At 44.5% G+C, this 18670-nt stretch overlaps 1 protein-coding gene across 1 annotated transcript; it reads right to left on the bottom strand.

The window, feature by feature from the left end:
• Positions 1 to 1839: 1839 nt before the first annotated feature.
• LOC119650184 lies at positions 1840 to 11663 on the bottom strand. Its single transcript, XM_038052740.1, has 4 exons — positions 10941 to 11663; positions 2847 to 3428; positions 2642 to 2768; positions 1840 to 2585 (listed from the first exon to the last, which is right to left on the bottom strand). Exons 1-4 carry the CDS (start codon positions 11442 to 11444, stop codon positions 1894 to 1896), a joined length of 1905 nt encoding a protein of 634 aa, XP_037908668.1. The 5' UTR covers positions 11445 to 11663; the 3' UTR covers positions 1840 to 1893.
• Positions 11664 to 18670: the final 7007 nt, after the last annotated feature.

Below are 18670 nucleotides of genomic sequence, written 5' to 3'. Positions count from 1 at the left end.
AGACGGATATAGACCCATGGGGAAGCGGCTATAGTGTTGCGATGGGGAGATTCAGAGGTCAGACAGCTCCACTAATTACGTGGCCCAACCTCCTACAAAAAAACCGTTCAGAGTTTGTTCCCTCAGGAGAACACAAGGGGTTACAGTCTACAGGCATCTTTATATATGGCTGTAATAACCCCAGTAACGAAGGAAGAAGTACTGGCGATTTGCAGTAGACCGGGAGCGCCCGGCCTCGATGGCATACCAAACAAAGCCCTTAAGCTGGCCGTTAAGTCGAGGCCAGACATATTCGTAGAGTTGTTTGAAGCATGCATGGCGGATAGGATCTTTCCTGAGACAACAAATGTTAGTGATGTTGCCTAAACCTAGTAAACTTCCTAGTGAACTATCTTCCTACAGACCTATATGTCTATTGGACACTGGGGAAAATGTTGGAGAGAATAATCTACAACAGATTGCTCCCGGCTGTAGAAAGTCTGGGAGGCTTCTCAGGCCGACAATTCGCCTTCCGGACGCCCAGATCAACGGTCGACGCCATCAAACTGGTCACTTGTTTAGTTGAAAATGCGATGCACGGAAAGGGTGACACTAGCAAGTATTGTGCTGTGACTACCCTTAATGTGCAAAATGCCTTCAACTCGGCCAGTTGGAGCCTTATAAGGAGGTCATTGGCGGCGATTGGTGTACCAAGTTACTTTACTGCGCTAGTCGACAGCAACTTAACAGATAGAAGGCTCTGGTACGACGCAGACAATGGAACCAAAGAACACATCGTCTCCGCGGGTGTTCGCCAGGGCTCTGTGCTGCGACCGCTATTGTGGAACATCATGTATAATGATGTCCTCAATGTCCCAGTTGCTAGCGAGGTAACAATAGTGGGTTACGCCGATGACATAGCGATGATAGTTGTTGCAAAAATCTGGCGGATGCAGCCTTTGCAATCGCGGAGGATAAAACAGAGGCGGTGCTTATCAGGAAGCGGCGTAAGGAAATCACTGCCCGTATCAGAATAGGGAAGCATATCATCACTGCAAAGCTTAAATTGCCGGTTACCTTGGAGTGATGATAGATGCGAGGCTGAATTTCAAGCAGCACTTACAAAATGTATGCACGAAGGCGTCCAATGTTAGCATGGCCCTGGCACGAATGATGCCAAATGTTGAAGGCCCGCGATGCAATCGTAGACTAGACGGCTTATAGCTAAAGTGGTGAGTTCTATACTGCTTTAAGCAGCGCCAATTCGGTCAACTGCATTGCATACCGTATGCAATGCTCAACAAATGAGCGCGATGGATAGAAAGACCGCCGTAAGAGTGTGCTGTGGTTATAGAACCATCTCAGACGAAACGGCCTCTGCAGTTGCTTAAATGATGCCGATCGACATTTTGGCCGATGAGATGGCACGTATCTATGATGGACCCGACTCTTCCTCCTCGGAGGACGTAGAGCATGTTTTCTTCCATTGTCCTAGATTCGCTGAGGAAAGAAAAAGTCTAGAGGAGACATTGGGAGGAACACTAGCACCGGAAAATATAATTGGAAAAATACTTGCATGCCAGGACGGATTCAGTGCAGATTAAGAGAGGCAGAGGAGGCGAGAAAGGCACGGTTACGATTGCAATTGATGGGCGAAAGGAGAAGCTAGAGCCATGTCCACCCCGCGACGAAATACTTTGTGGTGGTTCTGCGGGGAGGAGGATTAGAGTTAAGGGATGGTTTTAGTGGGTAAAAATCCCACCCGCTGGAACATATGTACCGATTTTAATCAGGCTTTGTTTTACACAAACCGACCCAACCCGACAAAAACCCAAAACAAACTCAACTCTTTTTTTCGAAACAAAACTTTTATTCTTCTTATAAAAACTTAAACTCTAATGTAAACTTAAATTATCAATCATCAGTATTCAGCATCTTATTCAGAAAACAATAAAAATCCTGAAAAATAGGACCTTCCTCGTTCAGCAACTTCTTTACAGTGCACAGCAGAATTCCAAGGTACTTGACATCTTCCCGATACCGCGACATGGTCTCACTATCTACGTGGATATTGGTATAAGTCTGCTCTTCCAGCGACTTTGGCACAAACGTTGCTTTGCGTTTCAGCTGATTCTCCAGAATATTGATATCAGCTTCAATTTTGTCCAGGTCCAATGGTTTTAATGGTTTCACTTTTTGGGCCTCTTTGCATTTCACTTTCTTTGACGATAGGACGTCACTTTTATTCATATATACTTCACGTATAACGCGACGAATTTGAAACGTTTCACAGTACGCCTGAAGACTTTTCAAGACTATCTCCAAATACTCTTGGGCGTATATTTCACTAGCCTTCGGACGCTGGTTTTTCTTTGGTGGCATTATTCTGTATTTTTGATCTGATGAAGTGCTCTCACGTTGTCTTGTACCCTCCGTGCAACGCCAACGTTGTCTTTCAAATAACGTGTGAATCTTCTTTACATTCATCTCTTCACGGTCAACGTTCATTTTGCGCAAGATAAAGTCAACATATAAGTATCTTATGGAGGGAATTTTAATGGCGTCGACCATAATGAGGAGATAATCTATTCTGTAACCGAATCTATCTAAAAGTGGAGTAGAACTCATTGTTGGGGAAGTGAACATCAAATAAAATACTAACCAACGACAGCTTTGAAAATGTTGTCCACGAATGTTTTGGTATTGCTGCCAACATTGGGATGCAGTACTTGGTCATAAGGTTGACTTTCAATACAAGAAACAGCGAGAGAAAGTAGGGAAACAATACGCTGGAATGACCATTCATGAAGTAAGAACTTATTGGAATAAGTCTCGAAATCAAAATGATAAAAAAAATAGGAACTTACCGATAGCACGTCAACCTTATCACTAGGATAATGATGGCAAACGCTGATCGCAAACACTTCCAAAAGCTTCTTCACAGTACGCGTCATGAAATTGTAACTTCCATCGAAGAAGACTTGAGCCAAGAGCGGTGCATTCTCCAAAAACATCTTTTCTTTTGTCTTTGTCGGATATCTTAGCAGCCAAATGGGAAAATCATATTCCAAAATTTTAGTTAAAATATTCAGCACTACGAATATCCGGTCCAGCTTTTCTTCCCTCGTATGTTGTATGAAGTGATCCATGCCTTCCTCATCACTTTCATCATCTTCATCGGTATCATTATTTGCTTTACTCCTGTCATCCGGCGTTAAAATGGTTTCCAAAAGAACATCCAACAGGAAGGCGAAAACATTGTTTTGCGCTGAAGCCCCATCGTAATAGTAATGTTTTTTTAAATCCAAGTTAGTTTTCAGAAAATCTCGATAAGCACGATTGATATCTGGCCAGCAGGGTGGGAACTTCAACACTATTGTCTCCGCCACAACAATGCACTGTTGCAAAAAATACTCTGTGGAATATGTACTTCCATCCGATCTGGAGATCTGAAATGATTTTTAATTTTTATTGAATGAATAAAATCTAAATCTTGTAACAGAAATATATAATAATAATCGTTAACGCGACAATCCAGTTGGCTCAAGACCTTCAAGTGTGTTAGAGCACTTCATTCATGGCCATAATCAAACGAGGAGATAGTGGAAATGGAGAGTGAGCTGGCTGTGTTTATACGCAGCACGAAAATGCGCCGCTCGCCCCAGCGCCCAGCGAAGGACCCAACAAGGGCTGAAATATCCGACGAGACCTCGGGACGCGCAGACGGAGCGAAGGACTCCTAAAGTGATGCGGCACCTGCAACGGAGACAGGAACCCAGACATTACCACGCAGTGTTATAATTGCGGAAAGAGGCACAGTGGAAACTGCCGAAACTAACCCAATAGTTTCGAATATAAGCCGAGTGGAAAGCCTATTGACTACTCTAGCACAAGCTGAAGTGGAAAGGATTATTAAGAAATGCGCGGTAGTTCTGAAGCGCATGCAATCTGCGACGCTCTTCCTCAAAAACGTCAGCAAAGGGGTGAAAAACGGGCTTATGGAACTGGAGGAGCTCCTGGACAGGATTTCATATTATAGGCGGACATGGAGAGTGCTTGTCCGGATAGCTGAGTGGTTAGAGCGCAAGGCTGTCGTACGGAAGGTCGCGGTTCAAATCTCGCTGGTGGCAGTTGGATTTGTATCGTGATTTAACGTCGGATACCAGTCGACTCAGCTGTGAATGAGTACCTGAGTCAAATCAGGGTAATAATCTCGGTCGAGCGCAATGCTGACCACATTGCCTCCTAGTGTACCGTTACGGTCTTTAATGAAGTGCTCTAACATGATCCAGCATGGATTGTTGCGCCAATGATTATTATTATTATTATGGAGAGTAAGAGAAAATCCGCGGCAAGCAGAAACAACCGCGCCTCACGACGAGAACACTACGAGTACCAAACGGATCGAAGACAGCCCATTGCAGGGCAAAATGGGGAGAAAACGAAAGGAGAAAAGGACATCTGAAGGAGACTTCACTCAGGTACTTTCCAGGGCCGAAAAGAAGAAGGCGAAGGGGAACAAAAGACAACACGTTGCGCCATCAGAAAACCCTCCTCCTAAAATTAAGGCGGACACGAAGGACGAAGCACCAAAAGAAAAAGTGGGGAGACGAAGGAGGACTAGACCGCCAGCTCTGCTTATTAAGCCGACGGAAGGCAAGACTTTTGCGGAAGTCCTCAGTGAAATCTGTGACAAAATCAAATCAAATCAAATGTAAAACGAAGGGTGGGAGAGTCCTAGTCGAACTAAGTTTGAGGGCAATAAATAAAGTTACGTTCTGTGAAGCAGTCAAAGGCTTCTGGAAGAAAATCTTTGGTTTCCAGCCTGGAACCCACGTGTCCTCTGGAAATCCGAGACCTTGACTGCCTCACCGAAAAGAATGAGATAGAAGAGGCCATCAAAAGTGAATGTCCGAAGGTAACCAATGCCCGGAGTGGTATTACTTCTGCGAACTCCCGAGGCCAAAAACTCGCTGTGGTGGAAGTTGCTAAGCAAAACGCGCGAGAGCTTCTAAACAGCGAGAAAATAAGAATTGGTTGGTTAGTGTGTAGGATACGAATCCGGCTCGCTCCAATCAAATGTTACAGATGTTTGGATTATGGGCGCTCTTTCTTTGCATGGAACGTAGCAAAAATGAAGGTTTGTCGAAACTCTTGGAACAGATGGGGCCGCGCTGGAGGGTACTCCTTCGAGCGGTGGCGCTGCAGCCGACAATGTCGTAAATTCAGCTATGTACCTGATAACGACGGCCTTTGGAGCCTTCATGTCCAGGAGGGCATCGAGAGGTGACAAACCTTCTATGTATTGGTGGACAGTGGAAATCGCAGAGCTCCGGAAAGAATGTCACAGGCTCCGCCGCTTAACACAACGTCTAAACAACCGGGAGGAGGCGTGTACCATAATGACGGAGTACAAATTAGCCGAAAGGAGACTCCGCAGCGCAATAAACAAGAGCAAAACTCGCTGCTGGGAGGATCTGGTCGACGAGATGAATGGGGACCAGTGGGGACTACGAAGTGGTAACCCGAAAAATCGGGGCTCAGCGAATACCCTGTTCACTTAAGCCCGAGCGGATGGACCGCATCGTAAGGGCACTATTCCTTGCGCACCTCGCATGGAATGATGACGTCAGCGCAGTGAGCGCAGAGGACTGTCCACATTTCTCTATAAAAAAGTTGGAACAGGCAGTCCTCTCTATGAAAACCAAGAAGGCACCAGGACCCGATTATATTCCAGCAAAGCTATACAAACTGGTATTCCACCACCGGCCAGACCTATTGCTCGGCGCATTCAACGCTTGGCTGAAAGAAGACACCTTCGCTGCTCGTTGGAAGATGGCGAGCCCGAGTTGCCGTCTTCATACCACCCACTGTGTATGCTTGGCACTGCTGGAAAAATGCTTGAAAACCTTATCAGATGTAGACTCGTTGAAACGATACGCGCTGCCGGAGATTTATCTCCCCAGCAGTTTGGTTTTAGAGCAGGGAGATCCACAGTTGATGCTGTCATGCAAGTCGTGGACACCGTGCGACGAGCGGAGGCACATAGCCGCCGAACTCGACGGGTGGTGTTCCTCGTAATGCTTGACGTCAGAAACGCCTTTAATTCCGTAAAATGGAAATAGGCACACTAGACAATACTTTCCCCGTGCCGAATTATCTCTTACGGATGTTGAGGGACTATCTGAGGTACGGCTTCCTGCTCTATGAGACACTAGAGGGACCGAGGAGGATGGAGGTCACATCGGAGGTAGCACAGGGATCCATCCTAGGGCCGGACCACTGGAACGCTACCTATAAAAGTCTACTTAAACTCGACATGCCAGAAGAGTCGCGCCTGGTTATGCAGATGATGTCGCAGCGCTTGTTGCTGGGCGCACTATCGAACAGGCGCAAAGCAGACTTGGCATATTGATGCGACAGATAAGCTGATGGATGACTACTCATGATTTCAACCTTGCACTGGAAAAAACCGAAGTAGTCATCCCAAAAAGAAGATTCCGATCCTGCATCCCATATCGTCCGGCGAGTCGATAATCGAGTCAAAACCAGCTATAAAGTACCTCGGGCTGACTCTTGACTCAAAGATGAGCATTTCTGAGCAAATCAAAGCATTCTCTGGCTCAAGAATTCACGTCCTTGTCCTTGGACGGCCAAAAATATTTTCTGGAAACTAGCCGGGGTGCGATCGTGCACCGAGCGAAACACTTCCTTGTGAAAAGCGGCCGAAATATATAGGCTAGGATCTTTATCGGAGATCTCGCAATATATAGAGGAATGTGAGCCGAAGATGGGGAACTCTTTAAAGAGAGGTTAGATATTGTCTTCTATTTGTAGCTAAGTCTAAAATTGATAGACCAGTAGCTTACTCCAAATTACAATTTAATTTTATTATGTATATATATATTTCGGGAGCAACTTACCCCCTTCATCAGTGCAAAGCTACCTACCTACCACTGTCACTGGATATAGTTAGCCGAATTTTCTACGCGTCTTTTGAAAACTATACGTATTTCCATCCCCACATCAACAGCGACTACAACGACATTCACCTTTGGGGCCAAGCCGGTCGAGCCTGCTGCACCATGAGCTTCAATTGGCAGTTCGAGAGTTTCCAGCGATTCAGCTGAAATTTCGGAGCCGGCAAGAAACTACAGAAGCAGATGGTTCGTGTCAACGTACGTACGCAGTAAAGTGTCATTCGGAAGTTTTTTGCAGCAACAAAGCAAGAATCATTCAAATTGGAAACAAACCAGCAGAAAACAGAATTCTCCGATCAATCGCAATAAAATACTTCTGATAGTCCCTACAGTGTTCAGGGACCAGGAGCCTCTTACTTTCGCTTTTAAACCGAAGTCCGACAAAACGTCCCCTCGCCAACTTCGCCACCGAAACTTCATAGGTCAGTTTACTTCTGACATCCAGCACGTGTCTGGCAAGAATAATGTAGTTACTGGCGCTTTGCCATGCGTTTCAAAGGTTAATATCCCTGGCGCCGTCGATTTTTTGACAATCGCCAAGGCACAGAAGGATGACGCAGTACTTCACGGAAAATCCCAGATTCGTTTATGTATCGCAGGATTTCCGTTAATGGATGTAATGCTACCCGCTGCAACTGGTGAAAATGTTCCGTGGATTCTGTCTCCTCATTACAGGATGGACACGTATCATCTTGGAGAATTCCTATTGGGAACATATGCCCAGCTAGTGAATTATGCCCAGTCAACATGCCCACCATACTTCTGCAAGTCAGAACTTTCCAGTTCTGAAAGAAAAAGTTTGGTGTGTTTAGCAGCATTAAACCTCAGCAACCTGTCATTATGGGAAGCTTGTTCCCAATTTTTGATAACAGCATTAGCCAATGCTACCGACACTCCAATTGCTGGTTCCGACTCGAGCATGGGGGAAATTGAACCCTTTTTTGCAAAAGCCTCCGAGATTTCATTTTCCTGTACACCATAATGACCGGATACCCAGAGTAGTTTCTGCGTATTGAATCTAGAATCAGAGTTCAATCGATTTCTTCATTCCTGAACGATTTTTGAAGTGATCAAATGTTTGCTCAAGACCCTCAATGCAGCTTGACTATCGCTACAGATTGCGATGCGCCTGCCCTTTGACTGCTCGTCAATCATCCAGGTTGCAGCCGTTATGATCACATACCCTTCAGTGTCAAAGACCGTTGTATATTGGCACAAGGGAAAAGCCCACTTCTCCTTTTTATTCCAGAGGTAGACTTCTGCTCCAGAACCCTGTTGTTTTTGAACCATCGCTGTAGAAGGCGTCAGTATATCCTGACATGTATTTTTCTGGTTCGTCCCAGTTTTTTCTTCGTTTCAAGATTACTTCATGCCTTCTACCAAACAGGTGTATGGGGATCCGAGAATCAGAAAGCATTGCGAAAACTGGATTCAGTTCTCCTAATGACTCCTAGATGAACAAATCCAAGGGCTGCAAATTGAGTAATTCATTCAGAGCTGTGCCGGATGTCATGCTCATGGCACCGATAGTACCCAGACACACAGTTCTTTGCAGTGTGGCTGGTTTACAACGAAAACTGTTTTCTCTCAACTTAACCCAGCACACTACGGATGTATAAACGAACATCCTAGTGATCTGATATCTTCGAAAAATAAGAAGTTGCTCTAAGTGCCTTAGCATGGCTGGGTAGATGCCATCCACGACAGGTGCTTTGAAGTGTTCAAATAATGGTGTAGTAGCTCTCGCCTTTTCATTGGTAACAACCATTCCCCAAGTTCCCAATTGCCATTGAAACACCTTTATGTTGACAGGTTTGCAGAAACCGCCAATTCTCCTCTTCCCACTTGTGAGGCCTGTTCTCCCGGGTGGTGTACTTCCAAGCGAGTCTGTACAGACTCAACTCTGGAGTTCAGGAAAGTACCATCCGGTTTTCTAAGGCAGTTCATTTAGGCCGACTCATCTTTACTAAGAATTCTGCAGAGCTTGAAAGTCTCCCTTTCACCTTCCAGTTCATCATAGTATATCTAAAGGAGCCTCGTTTCAAACGTTTTACGGGCCTCTTATATTCACACAGTGAATTTCGGAAGTTTAACCAGTCTCTGTTCTTATTGCTTTTACAAGCACGATTTAGAAATCTTCTAGTTGATTTCCTGAGACTTTGCAGTTCTTTATTCCACTATGGAACTGTTTTGCCGCGTTGGCTTCGAAGCACTCTAAAAGTGTGTGATTCAAAATTTCCAATTGATCTTCTATGACGAAAGGAATCCCTAGTCGTCTAGGGAGCTCCACTTTGTCACCAAGGAGTTCATAAAACTTTGCGCAATCCGTTTTCCTGTAATCTCTTCTCCTTTGCGGCTGAAGTGCTCTTCTGCCGAGCCATCCACTCCCGTTTTTTTTTTGGAAGAGTTGACCAACAGTGTCACCGACAACCGGGCCGTAGTTAGGTTTCCAATGCCTCTCATTAAGGGAGTTACTGTTCTATCCTTTCTGGCTGACCGCGTCGTGGCCACCGGGTGTAAGTTTTCTACCGAATCTGGTGAGACCTCCAAAATGTGCACTTCGGCCACGACCTGATTTCTCAAAGTCGCGGGTGGATTCGAAGTCTGTGACTTCTTACCACTTGGAGAGTTACAATCCTTTGTTTCCATTTTCATGTGTTTGGACACCCTTACTGTAGTAGTAAACCATCACAGGCTCCCCCACCATGACGAGATGGTGTCCGAGGGGGAGCTGAAAGACATTACTGCACAATCTTGTGCAGAGGCCAAATGTCGAGAATAGATTCTGCGCTTTAACGTAGTTTGAGGCCTCCCTTTTCTCAGAGTTGGGCACGCTCCTCGGCTTAAAACGTCAAAGGACAACCGCGTACCACCCGTAGTCCAATGGGATGCCCGATAGGTGGCTCAGGACGCTGAAGACCGCTACAATAGCTCAAGACCCTTCCTGGTCGCAGGTCCTACCACTCGGTCTACTTGGCCTCGAGAGAGCCAATCGCGAAGAATTTGCTCCAAGTCCCACGGATCTAGTATATGGGGAGAATCTGACACTCCTCAACAACCGTGTTCTCGACATCAGGTCGAGACTCAACGCTAAGTCGGTTACGTCAGCTCAAGGACGCAATGCCAAAGCTGAAGCCCACAAACCACGCATATCCTAAGGAGGACGGACGATCGTCGTAGGTCGTTGCAGCCCCTTTTTGAGGACCCCTTTGAAGTCCCCGAGGCCGATCATCATTATAGCCTCAACGTCGGGGGCACCATCAAACGGGTCTCCTTGGCTCGACTACAGCCTTTCGTCAAACAAGAAAGCGCAAACAGGCTGAGAGGCGCATGACGTTGGTTTCAACTAGAGGTTGAGTGTTGTTTAATTGCCTACAATAGACTCCACTTGAGGATACGGGGCTCATTCAACGTTGTTTTGGAAGCGCGCCCTTTATGATGTGTTGACTCCCAGCCAGCCTGACCTTGTGACTAACGCAATTTTTTAAGACTTTGCATATCGAGAGCTATGAGAATATCTTTGTAATCAACCTTAAAGCAAAAGTGCAGTAATCGCTTCAAAAACAAAGCAAACAATCACAATCCCAAAGTCGATCCGCAACTCAAAACTATATTTCTTGACGATAATAATTTTGTTGTTTGTCTTTTTTGTAGATTTGCATGGAAGAGGAATTGATCGCGGCCAAAGCATCGCTTTATCATGAGAATAGAATCAACTATGTTGCATCCATGCAGCAGAAGAACCGTGTTCTATAATTGTCCTCTTTGTTGACTAATCGCACAGAGCAACGCTTGCACCCCCTTTTGCGGTCAGATAATTTGCAGCCACTATTCAAGCGGATACGACAAGCGATAAGCGAAGGCTCTTATCAAACAATTAATGAAAGTAACCGAATCACATCCAATAAACACTTCAATAAATAACTAACGCAATGGATAAGATTAGGAATCAAACGTGCAGTTCCCGCACTCTTGCCTTACCAAAATCGCTTCCAAAATTTTCCTCAGCACATCCTCGCCCGGAAACTCCATTCGAATGCACATGTCCTGAACGGACCTGAGATAGTGCATGACCCGATTTTGCTTCAAGAAGGTGCCGACACAGGAACTCTGCAAATCGTTGACGACTTTAGGGCGGGGACATCTGCGGTGATGGTGGGATCGACAATATTGCTGATCGGCGACACAGTACGGGACCCAACTGAGCTTGAACCGGTTGACGACGTCTATGTAGTCCATTCCAAGGATGTGCCTCGTTACCTCCATTTGTCGAATGATTTCCTTCACCTCCGGGTCATCTTCACCCACATTTGTACTGGTTGAGGGCAGACTAGCCCTTTGCCGGCTTGTCCCAGGCTTGCAGACTCCGTTCCTTTCGCCGGCACTTGAAATTCTACGGCGCTTACCTGCGATTCCATTTGAAATCCTCTCGGGAGCCATCCCCACACCTTTCGGAAACGTCGAAGCAGATCTGGTCATTGGCATTACAGACCACCATGCAGGGATTTGCCCGCCAACAGGGACGTCTTCTTGCTGCGTCCGACGAACGCTTTAAACTGATTTTTTCATCAAATCTTCAAAGTAGCCACAAGCACTGATAGCTCAGTTCTCGCTTATTATGACTAACATTCCATGAGCGGAAACAAGAATAACTAGATTTCGTACGAATGTAATCGAAGTCAAATCACAACAATCGCGGGAACAATTGGGTTTGTTTTGACATTTCAAACGCTTCCTATTGGAAAGACGCTCATCAGCTGATTGATTTCCAGTAGTGGAAGGAACAGATATTTAGGTTATGACGGCACGAAAGACCTTTTCTTGGAATTATAATTGTTTTACATAAAAACGTGTCTGAATTAAATGACATTTAAATCAGCAGCAGTCCTACTCAGCGTACAACTAATTTTCTGTAGCCATGATAGCGCTGCTGCACACCATTAATACGTTGACTTTCGATTTTCCATTCCAAAGTTGGGGGATTTCCCTTTAAAAGACCCGAAGTAGCCGAACATAATTTCCCCCTTGTTTCCGAGATGCAGTCAGCCCCAAGAGTATTGACTCAGATTCAGATTTATTTATTGAGCTAAGAAACAGAAATATATGTGCGGAACAAAAACTATATACAGTCAGCGTCAAAATAAGGTAAACAGTTCTTTCAAGCACTTTTAAACAGTTATATATATATGCTATGATTACAAATAAATAAAAAAATTTTTCGAAATATAAAAATTAATACAAGCAATTCCTGCTAATGTGAATAGGTACAATCGAAAAAAATATCGACATATCGATGTATCGATATTTATTAAAATATCAATATCGATATATCGAGGAAAAAATATAATTTCAAGAAAAAATGCAGGTCAGCAGCCTAGCTCAATAATATCATTTGTAAATACAAAATGTAAATTACTTTAATGTACAAAAATTTCATTAAAAATATTATCAGTACTCGTTTTCAAGGTTTTGTGTAAAACAAAACCTTATTAAAACCGCTTTACCGTCTGTCTGCCTTTTTTTTTGGTAAGGAGGTGAAAATCTTCAAGAGACTTTGGCCTGGTCACGCCAGAATATGGGTTTTTTACCCATTAAAACCCTCCCGGGCTCCCTACCATGTGGAACCACCTTTATCACCGTCATCAAGTGGATGCGGACTCAGGACTCCCAACATCCTCAATAAAAAAACACCTTCATGTACTTCATCCTTCCGTCTACCCGCGGGGCTCGGAACCGCGCCTTCCTCAATTCTTCTGCTGTTCGAAGTTTACCTTGGATTACTGTGATCATGGAATTGATCGCATCCCAATCCTTCTGGTAAGCTACCATTGTCCGAAGATAGCACTTCACCTAGAGTTTCCTCTAGGTTGCTCCTTTCTTCCATCAACCTAGGACGCTGGAAGAATACGTGCGCTGGGTCCGCTGGGACCTTGTCGCTGTTTGGACAATTAGGTTAGGTGTCCTCCATGAGAAACTGGGTGAGATTATAATTGATCTCCCCATGGTTTCTCTTCAGGCACACACTGATGGAAGGGATCAACCTATAAGTCCAACGACCCTTTTCTGACTGGTCCCATCGTTGTTGCCATCTGCTTATGGATCTCTCCCTTTCGGCTTTTTTCACCTGCGATAAGGGAGAGATGGATCTGGTGTTATAAATGTTCATAATTTCGTTTGCCGCGATGTCAATCGGCATCATTCCCGAGATGACGAACGCTGCATCATCTGAGACGGACCTGAAGGCAGAACACACCCTTAAGGCTGTTCGTCTGTAAACCGTACTCAGTATATATGCATTGTCTGAAACATGCAGCGCTTTTCCCTAAACTGGGACTGTATACAACAAAATAGAACTCACCACCCTGGCTATGAGCAGCCTGCAATTATGCTGCGATCCTCCTACGTTCGGTATCATCCTTGCCTGAGCGATACTCGTGATGGATACTTTTTCGCAAATATCCTCTATGTGCTGCTTAAAATTGAGTTTTCCGTCTATCATCTTCTTCTTTTTCTTCAGCTTTTGTCCCATTCACAAGTAGGGTCGGCTCGTCGTGATCGGTTTCGCCTTTTAGCTCTATCAAATGCCTGATCTGCAATGCAATCTCGAGGCTTTTAAATCCCCATCCAGCGTATCAAGCCACCGTTGTTTCGGCCTGCCTTTTGACCATCGACTTCGATATTCAGACTAATCTTGGCAAGTGAATTCTCGTTAGCGCGAATTGCGTGACCATACCATCGAAGACGCCTATCTCGCAATTTTTCCACGATCGGTGCAACCCCATAACGATCGCCCATATCCTCATTTCGGATGTGATTAAAACGTGTCACGCCACTAATCCAACGCAACATCTTCGTCTCCATTACCGCCAACACTCAAAATCATAGAGAGTGAAAGGACGGACGACATTGCGGTCAATTTTATATTTGAGACGTTCGTCGATACGTCAATCACAAAAGAACACCAGTTGTGGAACGCCATTTCATCCAAGTTGCGTTAATACGTGAAACAATTTCATAACGCAATTCTCCATTGACCCGAGGTATTTGAATCGCTCAGTTCTGGGCAGATCACTGCCGCTGACAGTGATTGTTCCTGTTTCATGGAGGGTCGGTCATCAAAAATTCAGTTTTGTTTAGATTCAATCTGAGACCGTGTTGCATGAGGCGATCAGTCCATTTTTGGGTAAGTTGCTCGAGATCATCATCTACATAAAGCAGTGTATAGGGCGTTGGACGACGGATGTTCTGAGTGACGGTATCCATAACAAGAACAAAGAGGAGTAGTGAGAGATGCTTTCTTGATGAACACCGACAGAGACACGAAGCGGTTTTGATACACCCGCCACACTTTGAACTTTACTTTTCGGATCGTGGTAGAGCAATTGAATATAGCGCACAAGTTCTTCTGACACTAGATATTGTCGTAGAGCATATCAAATGAGTTCGTGTGGTACACGGTAAAACGCTTTCTCTAGATCTAGAAATGCAATGTAAAGAGGGCGATGCTTCCCACGGTGTTTCTTCATGAGTAACCGCACTGTGTGCATTGCGTCAGTAGCTCCGCAGTTTTTGACAAATCCGGTTTGATTCGATAATTTGAACATTCTGCTGGACTACCTTCCTTTTTCTTTATTGGAACTATGGTACTTTCTTGCCAGTCAGATGGTGTTCTTCCTTCCTCAGTAACCCGATTAAAGAATTCACTGCGCCACAGTGGTGGGTCCCAGCTCTTCGCATTCCAAAGCTCAGATGCCATGCCGTCAGGCCCTGCGACTTTCCCCGATTTCATTCGTTTTATTGCCTACTCGACTTCAGTTGCGTTGACAGTTAAGTCCTTGAGGGTTTAACGTGAGCACCTGTGTTGCGACTTAATCCCACACTTGAGCATAACCACAACCCCCATGAAACTCCCACTAGGGTTCCAACCGCAAACAACCGAGCTGTACTCACATATAACGGGAGTTCACCCGAAGTATGAGAGTCCAGGGACTATCCCGGCTCCCATGGTACCAGTATACCCCTGGTAAGGTTTCATGACCAAATTGCCACTTCAGATGAGTCCCCGTGCGGACTCGGGTGTGATCGTCCTGATTAGGCCTTTGGAGCATTCGCCTACTGCATCACGGTCGACAAGCCAAAGTGAGTACAGCGTCTCCCGGTGCCACCACTATGGAGGTTCTCCTCGGCCACTTGGTTTTGGTTTGGCCGACAGGGTTGCCAAAAGTTGCCAGAAGACAACTTTCTCGGCATCAGGTCGACTTGTCTGTGGTGTGTACGCGATGAAGAAGTGAATAGTGCAGTCAGCTGATATAATGGTGAGCTTCATCAGCCGATCATCAAATCGTCCGGCTTCTTTAATGGCATCACGGAAACCCTCTGAGATGGCAATGCCAACACCATATTGAGTATGTGGGCTACCAGAATAGAGAAGTTTATTGCCATTTTTATCCCGTTCGCGTTCAATGTCGCAGGTTTTGGCACCAGACCATCGGGTTTCTTGCAGAGCCCAGATATTAATGCGCTATTTGCTCTGAGCGGACAACTTAAAGGGTTACTTTTGCCTTTTCTATTTTATTGGGAATTCGTTGCTCATTGGATTGGCTTTCTTTTTTGCAAATTTTCCCTGTTTTGATTTAATAGGTTCATTTTTAAGGTTTTGTGTAAACACAAAACCTTATTAAAATCGGTTTACTGTCTGTCTGTCTGTCCATCTGTCTGCCTGTCTGTCCGTCACACGCATTTTTCTCGGAGACGGTTATAGCGATTGCCACCAAATTTTGTAGAAAGGTGGGAACTCTGAACTCTCACACATACAGTGAGTTACATCCTTTTACGTTCTTTTTCCTGATGAAATAATTACTTTGCTCATTTCACACTACATCGCCTTAATACTTCGGTTCCTTCCATTGTCCGCCTGAATGCTTTGAATAGCGAGAATTATTGCTAGTGAAGGGGAGAGAGTGTTTAAGTTAAAAAGGACCCAAATTCCTTTATGCCCTCATGACATCTTGGAGCCGGTTTCTCAATCCTTTTACGATATGTTGGATATTCAACTGGGGGATATTATACCACTCCTCTACCACTGCAGTCTTGGGCCTTTTTAGTGTGGGAAGGGCTTGTACTTTTGCTCGTACACGTCCTTTGTGGTTGTCCCAAATGTGTTCAATTGGGTTAAGATTCGAACTGCGTGCCGGCCATGGCAAAACATGAATTCGACCTCATTAAGGTACTCAGTGACAGATGTCACGTTGCCATGAATCAATCTAAAGTTGTCAAAAATAAATGGTCCGAAAGGTATGAAATGGTTTTGAAGAACATCTTCCACGTACCTTTGAGCGGTCGCGCTGCCTCTATTAAACACAACAAGGTCCGCACGAGCTCCGTAAGAGATACCTTTCCAAATCATTATGGAGCCTCCCTGGTAAGCTGCTGTTTCTAATGTAGCGCATGAAGCAAACCTTTCGTTTTGGCGCCTGTAGACACGCTAAAGTCCATCTGGACCTCCTAAATCTATTCTGCTTTCATCTGAGTAGAGAACATCCTTCCATTCCTCCACAGTCCAGTCAGCATATTCTCACGAAAGCAAGTCTAGCTCTATATTGTTGTGCGAGCAGTTCTAATTTAAAGCTTCATGCTTTCATCAAATGTCGGACGAAGAATTATTTCGACGTACGAGACTAACACCCATGTTGGCTCGAAAATCTGCCATTTTCGGGAGTGAATAGGTCACACGTTGAAGAATGGCTACAATTCTATTGCGGTCAGGACCACGTTCAAATCTCTGTCGAGGAGGTTACCCTAGAACTGCACATATGTGACCCAGAATAATGGAACAGGAGTTTCCCAGAAAATCTACGTAGGTAGAGGGAACGAACGGTGAAGTAGATGACTCGGATGGTTACGGTTGACACGCTACCCATGTAAGGAGTTAAGGCAACCAAAAAATTAGGAACGCTCCGTTTATTATAAATTTTACTGACTTGGTTCCCATATCAGATGTTAAACACCGAACTAACATATCTATCTACCTCTTTGCATATCTATTCTTAACAGTGTATCTAATATTTTCTGGCATTTCTAATAAATATATCATATTTTTCCTCATGTATTTTTCAGCGAAAAAAAACTTGATACGGAAATGTAAAGAGCATCATTATCATGGAAAAATTGGATCCCGAATCGGTTTTATCGTTCATTATAACAAATGTAAATGAGATGTTCTATTCATATCATAGAGGGCTTCTCTATTCCACGTATGAACTTTTCCTATCACGCTTTGAATGGAATCCATGCATGGAGGGAAAGTGAAGAAAATATTGAAAAGAAAAATATAATATCAGGAATATGATTTTCATATCTCAATTTCTGCCCTATCTCCTTCAGCTACCGTCTTGAAGAGCACAACATATAAGATGGAAAAATGAACACTCGAATTGTGTTGCCAATAAAAGCTCAGATTTATGAGGAAGCACAAATTTAAAGATTGGGCTTTGAAATCATTCAGATATAAAAATAATATTTGATTGTTATTATTAACTTCATTAGAAAGAAGGAAGAATAAAAAATTATTTGAAATTTCATGCTTAGATTGAGAATGAGTTCTCTCTCATATTATAGTTAAAATGACCAAGTTGCCAGAGCATCTAATGCTCGACTACGGTTCGGCATGAAGCAGGTCTTAGAGTCGAAGGAAGCCCTTCAGAAGGCTTAGGATTGACTAAGGCTTTCAAGTACCAAGTCGAAGAAGAGGGAAGCCACGGGGATCATCCCACAAGGACGAGTGCTCCCAAAACTCCCAAATCCGAACCCAAGAGAGAAGAAATCCCAGGTAGTTCAAAGAGAAAGATAGCAGTCAAGAGGTCCACCGCTGGTTATGTTAGTGCCATAATGAGCATCCGATACAGTCGAAATCCTTCTCGGAGGAAATACTCACCCGTGAGCAAGAAATCATCGAACAACTTGTCGTCAAGCAGATGTGCAATGGATGGAGTGCAGAGTTTGTGTTCACTGGTATACGCTCCTCACCAGGTCTCATATTGGTAGACTTCGCAACGGAGGATACGACGGAATGACTTAGGATCACAGTCTCGAAATTTCCAGGATGAAAGGGAGCAAAATTATCAACATGTGCTCGGGAATACCAGGGGTATACAGTCTACTTTCTCAAAGCTGTAGCTCTGGAGATGGAGGATCTTTTCAGTCTCTTAATTGCTTAGAATCAACGTCTTCATAGGAAGGAATGTCGAAAGCAACTCCTCACGACCGGGGTAAATGAGCGATTGCTGTTGACTTGGTATCGGGTTAGTTTTCACTAGACGGCATCCTACTGGAGTTAGTCGCTAGATTCGTAAAGTTCTGTGTGAGAGAGAGTGAGTGAGATGAGTACCCTCCTTGAACTTATCCATGACAATAGGCTAGAGATACAAATATGATGTTAGGAATTTGCCAACAAGCATGAGGTACTAGACATATTTCTAGGGTATACTCTTATGAATCGACTAGATGGGATCATAAAGTAGTAAATCTCGATCTTGATGGCACCTCCGAAATAGAAGAAATAGTAAGGAGTCTCAAGGAAATAGCTTGGGACTTCTATATGAGGCCCCTGAGACAACAATGCTCATCCAGAAGTGGGCGATAATATAAGAAGCGAATTGCAACTAGTAACAGTGTTCGGAGATCTCAAAAGAGTCGTCATTGCCGTATACAAG

This window comes from Hermetia illucens, chromosome 2 (assembly GCF_905115235.1).
Source record: "Hermetia illucens chromosome 2, iHerIll2.2.curated.20191125, whole genome shotgun sequence".
Classification (NCBI taxonomy): Eukaryota; Metazoa; Arthropoda; class Insecta; order Diptera; family Stratiomyidae; genus Hermetia; species Hermetia illucens.
Note: the sequence above shows the minus strand (reverse complement) of the source record. Positions and strands in the feature narration are given on the sequence as shown.